The sequence below is a fragment of the Meriones unguiculatus genome, chromosome 6, assembly GCF_030254825.1.
Source record: "Meriones unguiculatus strain TT.TT164.6M chromosome 6, Bangor_MerUng_6.1, whole genome shotgun sequence".
In the NCBI taxonomy this organism is placed as follows: domain Eukaryota; kingdom Metazoa; phylum Chordata; class Mammalia; order Rodentia; family Muridae; genus Meriones; species Meriones unguiculatus.
The window spans coordinates 89,043,781-89,055,741 of record NC_083354.1 but is presented as its reverse complement, the minus strand read 5'-3'; the positions used below and the strand labels follow the sequence as shown (position 1 = coordinate 89,055,741).

The 11,961-nt window shown below is 42.5% G+C and overlaps 1 protein-coding gene and 1 pseudogene across 1 annotated transcript; both read right to left on the bottom strand.

Annotated features, from left to right (window-relative positions):
* Positions 1-926: 926 nt before the first annotated feature.
* Mocs2 (molybdenum cofactor synthesis 2) lies at positions 927-10,481 on the bottom strand. The gene is made up of 7 exons (XM_021657349.2): positions 10,149-10,481; positions 9,335-9,456; positions 8,175-8,319; positions 7,241-7,368; positions 4,830-4,980; positions 3,859-3,982; positions 927-1,442 (listed from the first exon to the last, which is right to left on the bottom strand). The coding sequence occupies exons 3-7, from the start codon at positions 8,270-8,272 to the stop codon at positions 1,374-1,376; spliced, it is 570 nt and encodes a 189-aa protein (XP_021513024.1). The 5' UTR covers positions 8,273-8,319; positions 9,335-9,456; positions 10,149-10,481; the 3' UTR covers positions 927-1,373.
* Positions 4,987-7,222, bottom strand: LOC110561082 (heterogeneous nuclear ribonucleoprotein C-like; annotated as a pseudogene).
* Positions 10,482-11,961: the final 1,480 nt, after the last annotated feature.

The following is an 11,961-nucleotide window of genomic DNA, read 5'->3' as shown; positions in this document are numbered from 1 at the left end:
CCTTCCAATCTTCCAATCTAAGTGTTTCAAAGTAGTTTTCACTCTTACTATGATCAATGCTACTTCTAGAATGATGACAATTACCCAATTATGCTGATATGTACAGATTTAGAGATAGGATTCTCCATGTAGCTCTGGCTGTCCTGGAACTCATTCTGTGGACCAGGCTGTCCTTGAACTCAAAGATCCTCCTGTCTCTGCTTCTTGAGTGCTGGGACTAAAAGTGCTTATCACCACCGCCCAGCTGAATTAATGTGTGTGTGTGTGCGTGCACGCGCATACGCACACGCAATGGTGTTTTGTCTGTGTGAGGATGTTAGAAGTCCTGGAACTAGAGTTGCAGAGAGCTTTGAGCTGCTGGGAATTGAACTCAAGACCTCTGGAAGAAGAGCCAGTGCTCTTAACCACTGAGCCATCTCTCCAGCTCTGCTCATATTTTAATTATTTATGAGTTCAGAATGCATCTTAATTCTCCCAGTGAACCTGTATGAAGTGATGGATATGTTAGTCATCTGGGTTGTGATGATCACTCTAAAATATAAGCATCACAAAACCACAATTTGGAGCTTAAATGCATTTCACTTGTCAAACAGATGTCAATAAAGCTGAAAAAAATTTTCAAAACATATTATATGGGACTTGTATACTCAAACCTGCCATGAGAGACTGACCAATCAAAAACTCGATATTTGGTATAAAAATCTTGCAGAAAAATTGTTTACTAATAACTTCACACAAGCTATAAATGTTATATAGACATTATGTGAGCTATCCAAATCACTTTAGTAAATAATCACACAATCTACTTAAATAGCTGTAGGCCAACTTTTAAACACCATACACCATTTTTTACACTAACCACCTGCTAGTTAGTTTTGTAACAATTTTATGCTAATTTGTATAGTCATCACAACATTCACAACTAATGAAATATAAAAAGCTTTATTATATAATTATAGTTTCTGAAGTCACAGTGGTCTCTGCAACAATAAAATTCTTAGGGGTTATCACTGATTATAAACAGGATCTGCTTTAAGCTGCTTAAATGATGATTATGATTTATTTAGGTTCACTTTTAAGCTATGTAAAATATGTAATATCAAAGCTGACAATGACTTTCTGATTCTGCCTTTTATACAGGCCTGATAACAATTCTGGTCTTCCTAAGACAGCTCATGTGAGCTGGCTACCATTAGCGGTTGGTCACAGAAGGACGGGTCTGTCACAGACTCCTTATCTCATGTCTAAATTAAGGCATTTCTTCCCATCTTTAGTTCCTAGGTAGCGCCTCATTCATGCATTTTGCTATTTCTCCTTTCATTTAACCTAAGAGATGGTTTATCTAATTTAAGATTTAGCGCACCAAAACTTGACTAGTCACCAGCTGCCCAGAAGCATTCTTTGTTTCTTTTCCAAGATGAGCCTGATTCTTCATATATTTCCTAAAGAAACAGAAACACAGCAAGTATTCAAAATGCATTACGTTATTAAGAGAGAATAAAATACTTGGAACAAATCAGACAAGTGAATAGCACATCTATTTCTACCTCCCAGGAACTCCTTTTTAAGGACATAATCGACAGTTCCCTGAGGCACCAAGAGCACAAACATAAACACACGTTACTTTCGAATTAGCACTGTAATTCAAACCAGGAAGTGACAGGCCAGAAGCTATCACAAGACAAAATGCAACTACAGAAAAGAATAAACAACTCCATTTGGGCCACACATACCCCCACCTCTTTTAATAAAACTTTTATTTTATAAATAAATTACATATGATAAATTACATATGAGAAAATGGAAAGTCTTTAGTTTTAAACCTTTCTTCTTTCCAAACTCACCTACTGGAACATTACTTTAAAAAGAAAAGGTGGACTGGATTTCCACTGGCTGTGAAGTTGCATGAGTCCAGGGGTTTAAACAGGCCTGGCTGCAGTTAGGTGTGACCTCTGTGAGGTATCCTAACTTTCCTGCAGCCCCCTTCCCTGTGTCTCAGATGATCTGCAGTGTGGGCTAGGCAAACAATCAGTTTGGAACTCAGACAACTGTGAACAGGAAGAAGAAAATCATCACTTCTTCCCACACTGACCATATTTCATTTCTCCAGTGAGAGAAATCCAAGGTCAACTGTCCTTAAATTCACTCCTGTAGTTTTCATCTCTAAGACTCGTCTCTTCTCCTTTTCCCTCTTCCTTTCCCCTCTCCTCTAATCTCTCTTCCTCCTCTCTTTCCCCTGTCTCTCCTCTCTCCCTTTCTTTCTCTCCCCATTCTCTCTGTTCTCCCTGTCTCTGTCTCTGTCTCTCTCTCTCTCTCCCTTCTCTCCCCTTCCCTCTCTATCTCTGCCTCTGTGTGTCTGTCTCTCTTCTCTACTAAATTGCTGAATTTCTTTTTCCAGGTTTTTTTTTTTTTCCAGTTTCCTCACCACAGCCATTTCAAAGCTTGGTCTGTAAGGTCTGAGCTGCACCTCAGAGGGTGTGTCACCAGCGTCTTGTCTGTTCCTGGATGAGGTCTGGGTTCCTTGCCCTATCGATTGCCTGTGAGACCTGCAGTTTCCTATCCCTCTACAAAGAAAAGCCTCTAGAAAGGTCCCCAGTCCTCAATGCATAAAGGAAGAGTGTGTGCCCACTTGTGCCTATTGCTCTCACTCGCGGGCTAGGTCCTCAGCTGCTGCTTGATGGTCCTCTCCTCTCCAGTAGAGAAAGCTACCATTGCCATCTGGCTGGAACCTCATTTTGAATGTTCTCAGCTCCTCTCCCTTGTCCAGGCTTGCCTCACGATCTCTCAGAATCATGAGCTCCTCACACACCCTATCCTGCAATCCCAAAGGAGTTCCTAAAGTCTTTAGCCCACAAGGAGGATCAGGTTTTACTCAGAAAATATGTCCACTAACTCTCCCAGACCCTGGTTCAGTGTCGCACTTGCTCATCTTTCTGCTGATTGAGGAGAGCCACTCCCTTGAGGATAGTGCTGCCCTTGACTCTTTGAGCTGTCATTAGTTCCTCGGCTTTGGGAACAGCCACACTGCTGAGGGAAGCTTGAGGATTCTGGACTCAGATACATAAGGACACATTTCCAAGTGCAGAACTATCTGCCCGATGCTGCTACACTACTTGGGGGAGGAGAGGTCGTCCCTTCAAAATGCCCCATTTAACCAGAGAATTACTTGTTCTTGTTTGACTAATGGCAGAAAACCAGCCAGGATGTCCTCTCAATGTTTCTATTTTTACGTACTTTTGAGATGGGACCTACACAGCCGACAACAGACTAGAACTTGTGGTTCTCCACAGTGCTGAGAATGTAGACGCGCAACAGCATGTCTGGTGCCTATCTGTTTTCTAATCTACCCAGCAAGCGTTTTCTCAGACACAGTCTCCAGCCTGAAGAGAAGAACCATTAGGCAAATGCTCTTTTCTCTTGAGGAATTACTATCTTAACCAGACACTAAAAAGCCAAAATTAGCCTACCTTTCCAAAGAAAAGACCTCTAGTTGAATAGAATCCTACCTGAAGGGAAATTTCCTTATAAACCACAGGAACAGTGAGGATTAGAAATTCTAACTGCCAGCACTTGTGAAACCCTACTCTACAGCATACACTTCTTGGGATATATGTATATTATATATATATATGTTACATGTTTTATATATAACACACATATATAAGATATATATATATGATGGTTAAACTTAATAAATAGCCACTACATAAATGCACTATTTCCCAAACAAGGAAAATATGATGCTTTGGGTAAGCAAGGCATATGAAGCCAAATTCAAAAATGTGCTCTTAATTCCCATCCTTTATCTAAGAATAATATCATGTCCATGTGGCAAGAAGAGGTATTTTTCTCACTTACCTTTTTCCATATGGGCACCTTGGCTTTTAAAGAATCAATGGCGTAGCTCACGGCCTCAAGGGACGCAGCTCTGTGAGGCGAGGACACAGCAATAACTGTGCTTGCTTCCGACACTGGAACCAAACTTTAACAAGATGATAAAAGTTACCATTATCTCTGAACTAGCATATTAAAGAAAACACTTAAAAAGTGAAAAAAAAAAAAACCTCTCTGTGTGTATTCTATTACATTTAATATCTAGTTTAACTAGAGAACAATAATTCATGTCAGCTATATTCAGTGGAAGTTAGCATCTATCCATAAACATTCTTTGATGGGGACTAAGAAGAAAAGGTACTCTCTCTAATTCAACAAACATTGGATTCAAACAAGGTACAGTGTAAGATGTGTCTAAAGGCTACAGAGTGACCACATACACTTAATTTGGCATTACAAATAATAAATATCAATTCATCTTAAGCAATAGGATTGACAACACCTAGTAACATTACCAGTTAGTAATAAAATTATAGCTAATAACAAAATGACAGATGTCTTAATTGATGGCTTCCTTTAAAATCCTGGATCACTGCTCTTTTTGGTTGTATAAGAAACAAACTCTTTTTAATGGCTTCAGATCTGCAGCCAACTTTCAACTTCAGAAAAACTGTCTAGAGGCCTTGAGGATTTAAGTAGACATTCTCACAGGCACTGAGGGCCAAGACCTGAAGGTTTCATTATAGCAAAAGAGGCGATGAGGGCATCTGACGCTGTAACCCAAGAAGCAGTCAGACTAAATGCTGAATGCCCTCTCCACTGTCCTCTGGAGAAAAAGCACAAGCTCCTTTCTGGGCGAGAGTGCATCTGATTCAGTATCAACACACAGACGGAAAGCGAAGCATCCCTTTCTTGTTAAGAAAGTGTCTTAGTCAGTATCAATATACAGATGGAAAGCCACCATATTCAACATCCAGAAGATAAGGAGATCCTACCCAAGTCGATGGAACACCGCTATGTGTCTGACTGGCCATTTTTCTCTAATGTCACTACAAATTTTTCTGATTTCATTTTCTGCCATCGGTAGATATGCTTCATATTCTAAACTAATGACTTTTTTGCCTTCAAAGTTATTTCTTGTAGTCCCTGAAAAACAAAACAAACAAAAACCACACAATGAAAATGAGGTTTTTCTCTATAACAGAAATACTTCATTTACAGATATTTTTAAAAAGGGATTATTTTAAAAAAAATACATATTTTTCTTGTTAAGTCAAAGAGGTATCAAAATTAAAGCAAAACTTACCCAGTAAGACTTCACAAAACTACTAAGGCGCATCAAACAAAGTGAAAATGGAACTAGGCACAGGTCAATTATGAATTAATGAACACAGAAGAGGGAGAAGAATGAGAATGTGCTGAAGATACTAGGGGGGGGAGGATGTGGTGTCACTTTGATCTCTCATAAGCGCCCAGGTAAATGAATAATGGGATAAGATTTCTAAACTCCGCTTTGTGCTTAAGAGTCATCCTTCCCTTTGGTGCTGTCCCTGTCATCCTCTCCTCCCTCAGACTCTTTTTCATCATCACTGATCGTCTCCAGCTGGTCACCCCCCCCCCCCATCTTCATGATCGTCATCATCCAGCAGGGCACCCTCCTCAGCAGTCGACTGCACCTGCCCCAGACCCCATCTTCACATTAGTCTCACCCTTCTTCACAGAGGCACTGCTCTGCTCTTCTGCCAGCTTTCTGTTCTTCATCTCTAGTGGGGATGAGAAGGACAAGTCTGCCTGTTTGCTCTGTTCTTTTTCAATTTTTTCCAAGCTTTCCAGCAGAGAATTCACTTTTTGATTTATCTGAGTGGGCTCCTTCTCAACACCCTGAAGGTCACCACCTTTCAACCTTTCAGACTTGGAAGAAGATCCCCGTTGTCCACTCTGAACTGAATCCCACTTTTGCCCCTTTGTGAGGTGTTTCCCGACACACGTTGGCATTTAGAAGGCACCACAGCTCGAGCAACAGGAGGAGGAACATGCGCTGGGTAACCATACATCCTATCATAACAATCCCACTGAAAGTCATAGTCCAAGTCAAATGAGGAACTCTACATCTCCGCTGCAGATCGTTTCATACCTGCTTTTCCTTGATTCATTTTTGACTCTGCAAAGAACCTGGCCAGCAATCATTCTGCCATCCTCTTCAGCTACGGCAGCCTGGGCATTTCCTTCATTAACATATTGGACGAGGCAAAGCCCTTATGCGCAGAGCAACCCACAATTTTGCCATACTCTGAAAATATGGCCTCCACATCAGACTTCTTGACCACAAGAGTGTTCAGATTCCCAATGAGTACACAGGATTTCATGGAGTGAGGACCTGTCTTGTTGGTAACATTGCTAGCCATCTTTTTTGTGGACAAGGTTTCTCACAAAGCTGAAAATGTAGCTAAAAATCAAAAAAGAAGTAGAGAGAGAGGAGGCTGCCTCTCCTATTGCAGGTTTGTGTCGATGCCGAGGCTATAGCAAGAAGGGAGCACATGACTGTTCGCTCTCCATCTCCATCTCATTTCTAACTTACAAAGAAGCACTGTACATTTGTCTAAAACCTACTTTAAATTTCCTACAAGCAAAATTTGATTAGGACAACCAAAGATGATTATCTCCAAGATGATCAGGAATAACAGTAACTAAGCAAGCTCCCTGAAAGCATTCACATGACAAATTAGCTGTATTCCTCTTCTTACCAATAATGTTTCATACTTAAAAGGAAAATATTTTTGTTCCCAGTATTATCAACAAATATATGTTTTATCTCAACATTTGGAAAGTACAAAAGTACAAAAGTAACAGTTGACTTTTATCATGCTTGTAATTATTATGCCTGTATTATAAAGCCTGTGATTTAATATGGCTTGTTAATCAAAAAGTAACTAAGATAAAACTAAAACTGGAGCTGGGAATGGTAGTGCATGCCTTTAATCTCAGTACTTGGGAGCACCCAGCCTCCAGATGCACAAGGGCCAGGCTGATTATGATTCTCATTGGTTTCTCTTCTCTAAGAGAGACTGGAGCGCCTCCGGGAAAACTGCCTGAATAAAGGTATAAAGAGGAAAAATTAAAAAAAATCCCAGTATTCAGGAGGCAGAGGTAGGTGGCTCTCACTCTGTGAGTTCGAGGCCAGCCCAGCCTGGTCTACAAACTGAGTCCAGGACAACCAGGGCTCTTTTTTTTCTCTTTTTTACAGAGAAACCCTCTCTAAAAAAGAACAAAAAACAAACCTAAAACTGGCAAGTTTCTATTCACTGCCATTGGCAGTGTTTACTGCTCAGCCTTTGACTGTGGACACCAACATAGAGAGCACTTATGGGTTTCCACTCTGTAGAAGCAGAGAAAATCACAAACTCACCTACAAAGAGAGACACTGCACCACACGGCGGGGAGATCACCAGCTGAGACACTTCATCCACTGAAAGCTTCTCGGCAGTGAATCGTATTATGTCTTTGGGTTTCTCTTCAACCTCATCCTCATCTTTCCTAGAAATAAGATGTCAACCACCTTTAGCAAGAGGAATGCCAGAAGTAATACCTTCAACTTATACACTGTTTCTGGCTCTACTTTTCCTATATTAGGTGAGAAGAGGAGGATTTGACTTAAATTTAAGTCCAAAGTTTTAACAGAGTAATACAACCATTACTATCCTAGCCAGGCAAAAGGACCTTACAGTATATGCCATGAGAAGTACAATTAAAAGTCCTGTGGAAGTTCATCTGAATAAAAAAAGGAAAGGCGGCTCAGGGAAGTTACTGAGGACATGCTCAAAATGCTGAGAGTCCAGAAAGTCTTAATCCAGTGTTCGTTTCCCTGTCTCCAACTTTAAAAGACCCACACCTGGCTCCCAGGATTCCTCACCTTCTCTCTGTGACCTGGAGAACTGTGATCCTCTACACCAGTGGGCCAACTGTCCTAACACTTTAATACAGTTCCTCATGTTGCAGTGACCCCCCCCCACCATAAAATTACTTCTTTGCTACTTCATAACTGTAACTTTGCTGCTGTTACGGATCATAATGTAAATATCTGATACACAGGCTATCTGATATGCGACCCCTGTGAAAGGGTCGTTCGGCCTCCAAAGGGGTCACAACCCACAGGTTAAGAACCACTGCTTTTACACACATTTTTCTTTTTCTGACAACACTGAACCCAAATGCTGCATCCAACCACAAACAAGTTACCACATATATGCTGTACACAAGTTATCACGTGTGATGACCCTTCACCAAGTTGGCATGCGGATGCCCCATACCAAGACCGGCTAAGAAGAAGGAACGGCACCTACCTAGATGGCTCAGAAGCATTACCCTCCACTGATTGGGGGGATGATGGCAACTTCGTCTCCGGGCTGAAGCAGGAGTGGCTTATCTCCAAGCTCGACATACTCTTGGCGAACAGCAAATATCACCTGGTTTCTAACATCGGCCAGTCTGAAGGAGAAGCGGTCTGCTTAGACGAGAGCCACATCTCATACCTCCTCCGCTGCGCCGCACACCACATCACTCGCAAAGGCATTCACCTGACTCGCATTCTGTAGAGGGTACGTCCCTATGGCATGTCAGGTTCCTCTGCACCGAAAGCCGTGTGTTTGGGGGCAAAGAAACAAACATCCCCAAACTAGACATGGACCAATATTTAAAGCATTGAAAAGCAACAACAACAAAAACCTGCCTACTTAGTGCATGGCCTTTTCACAGGCCTGCTAAGTGTAGACACATGGTAAGTCTAGGTAAGTCTCCCAGGAGAGCAGGTGTGCCCCTGCAGGTGGGTAAAACAGCACAAAGGTCTTGCCAACTTTCCCCTGAAAGTACAAGAAATCTGTGAGATTCCTAGGCAGGGAGGAGTATTTCCTTCCCAGCGTACCGTGCAGCGTTACCTGCACCAGGCACCAGGGTCAGTGTGAAACCTCTCTGTGCAGGCCAAAGCAGCACTATTGAGATCCTGGGACATTTTCAAGTAAGTCCCTTCCACATTTCAGAAGGAGGTAAAACGATCACAGTTCAAAGTCAGAGTTTCAGGGACCAGGAAGAAATGCTGAAACATCATAAAAGCCAAGCCTAGCAGCCTATCGAGTTTGCCAGGCTTCATTTTTCTTTTAATCTCGCAAACTTTTGAGTATTCTAAAGAAAAGGACAGAAAAGTTTATGGTGTCCATTTTTTAACATTTCATCTTGGGTTATAAAACGCAGAACTTACATTTTCTGCCTTAGAAATTATAAGAAATGATTGTAAATTATATAAGCATGTCCAGGAATGTCCACTTTACTTATCCATTTTAGTAAATTATCTGTAATGTTAGTAAATCATCTGAGCATTGCTAAATAGCAGAGTTTTAAGAATTCAAGAAAAACAAATTAGTACTCTTGTTTTATAGCACACACACAAATTAACACATTGTAAAAAAAAAAAATTTACGTGTTCATCATATGCATTCTACAACTTTACCCAGGATGGAGAATCTCTAGCTCCTTCCACAGCTGCAATGCTTGGATTTCTTGAGGCACGGAAATGGTCTCTGAACGAACTCCAGTTATTTCAGCACTCTTTGCAAAATACAGCACTTCAATCTGAAAGGGGAGGCGCTGCTTTAAACAACTCACTGAGAAGTATCTTTACTTTTCAAAAGCAATGTCTCAGAAACCTTCAATTTAGCCCGTGGTGGTTTGGGTGCACATCTGTACTCCCAGCATTTAGGAGGCAGAGGCAGGTGGATCTCTGTGTCTTCAAGGCCATCCTGGTCTACTTGAGTCCCAGCACAGCCAGGGCAACACAGAGAAATCCTGTCTTGTAAAAAAAAAAAAAAAGGCTTCAATATATCCACAGATTCATAATTGAGAAAAAATTTTTAATCTCAATTCTGATTTCTGCATACTTTTTAGACCTGTCACAAACTTGTGGGGCACCATTAAAATCCTAGTACATGGAAATCCTTGGAAAACACAGTAAGTCTGTAAGTCTGACCTCAATTAACATGGAATTGATTCTTCCATAAACCTGAAACAGTGAACAGAGGTCTGAGTCAAAAGGTGAATTACACACGTAAATTAATCGGACCAGTCACCAAGGGCCTAGCTTTCTTTTCACGGTGGTCAAATGACCTTTGATTCCAGTCTACATTACGATCAAGTTACACAACACAGAACATCTGACCTGCGGCAAAGCAAACGGGCTTGAATTACAGGATAAGCTGGTCTTTCCTAGGCCAAACCTGTGCGATCAGCCTGGGAACTAAGGCTCCTGACCATGCAAACCGGCTCACCTGTCACTCAGTACAATTTAAGTGTCTCCTCAACAATCACGGCTTCTGCAAACTATCCAGGGCTTGTCAACCCCTGGGTGACGCCCATTTCCACACCATGATTATTAATCAGTTGCGTCTTAATTTTTAAAAAGTGTCTGTCAAAGTGCCCATCCGGAAGGGCAGGGAATTTAAAAACGTCCAGGAGCCGCTTAATAAGGGAGTCGCTTATTAAGGCCACGACCTGGACAGCAGAGTTCGGGGTCAGAACTTGACTTTCGGAGAACAGCAGGCTCCAGGCCGCGAGCCAGGGAGGACATGGGGAAGCGGGAGAGAAGGGCTGCCCGAGCAGGGCCCGGCCTGTGGCGGAGCCCCGTGCCCAAGCTAGCTCGCTCGCGCGCACCACCTCTTACCTGGCACCGCGGCACCATCCCGCTACGCACCTCGGCGGAGGCTCCGGTGACGCGAGGCGCACGCGCAGACAGGTGCCCCACCTCCCCGGGTCCGCCCAACCCCGGGTCGCGTGGACACTGCGCATGTGCACACTTCCCCCGCCCCCTTCCGCGTCTGCAGAAGTGTCTGTCTGCGCGTGGGTCCCTGCGCGGCGGGCCCCGCTGTGACCCTGCATGGTTTCTTTCCCCACCTCTGTGGCCCCTCCATCCGGTGTGGGATCGGGGTTCTTATCCCAGCGTGAGGACTCTGTGTGATTGCCCCTTCAGTGCTCTGGGCTCTCGGTAGTTTCTGAGCTAGCGACTGCATCTAGACTTCCAGCCGCAAACCCGTGCCGTGGCTGTCGCACGGGTGCGTGGATCTAAGTGGTCCTCGCTCGGCGCGAATACTCGTAGAGGTTAACGGTGACTGTGTCCAAAGAGGAATCCTGGGGGAAAAAAAAAAAAAAACAACAGATTTTAATGAGCTTGGAAGGGGGCGTGGCGTGGGGCACCTGCTATGGGGAGTCTCACCCAAGGAGATTCTTGTGCCAAATAAATTAGCCAAAATAGTAACAACTACGGGAGGAGGGGGCTTTTTCGGGTTTCTGTGTCAGGGAATGTAAAACTGGGTAATAAATTCCCAGAAGAAAAACAGTTGGCAAGGTGAGTGTTCCCTTTTCAAGAAAGGAAAGAAAAGAAATACCGGAGGAGGGGGCTGGATGATTAATAAGCCTGATCTATAATTTACATCAGCATATATTTTGACAAGATTGCTAAGCATTATGGTTGAAGGTTTTATGTCCACATCCAGTTAGGAAAACAAGGAAACTGTAACAGTCACCATAGGCTCCTTGGTGGCGGCCAATGACAGCAACGAGCAATATCTACAAAAGGCTAAGAAATAATACATGGCTCAGTGCGGTTATGCAGCCAAAGGGGTACACATGAAGGCCAGAGCCCATTGTTCCTAATGGGGGGGGCATAAAAATCACCTTCTTTGTGAAAGATTTCATTAAAGAGTGTGAATACCACAGTAATGAAGACATTATAGCAAAAACAGAGCATAATAAGTTAATTCAAATATTAAAAACCCAATTATGAGACCACGTTTATATTCTAGAGTGTTAATGACATCAGAAAAACGTCATTTATTTTATATCAATGCAAAATGCCCAGAATTGAGTATGTAATTACAAAACGTCAAGTTTCTCCATAGTTTTCGTAATGATGCCTCTTTATTTTACAAGGCTCTGTAAAACAAAGGGCTGGAGATGTAGCTTAGTGTAAAGCCACAGCCCACAGCACTGAAAAGTAAATTTTAAAAAAATCTCTTCAGAGCTAGAATAAACAATGGTCTCAAATGCCACACATTTCCCTCCAGTTTTTCTGTTGATGGGTTTAAA

Bases quoted from the DNA above. Each gene is read 5' to 3' on its own strand.
- Mocs2 (XM_021657349.2), bottom strand. From the start codon at position 8,272: ATGTCGAGCTTGGAGATAAGCCACTCCTGCTTCAGCCCGGAGACGAAG. The intron at 7,369-8,174 runs GTAGGTGCCGTT...TCTTATTTCTAG, and splicing joins AATGCTTCTGAGCCATCTAG to GAAAGATGAGGATGAGGTTG. The intron at 1,443-3,858 runs GTAAGTGAGAAA...CTGTTTCTTTAG, and splicing joins AGGTGCCCATATGGAAAAAG to GAAATATATGAAGAATCAGG.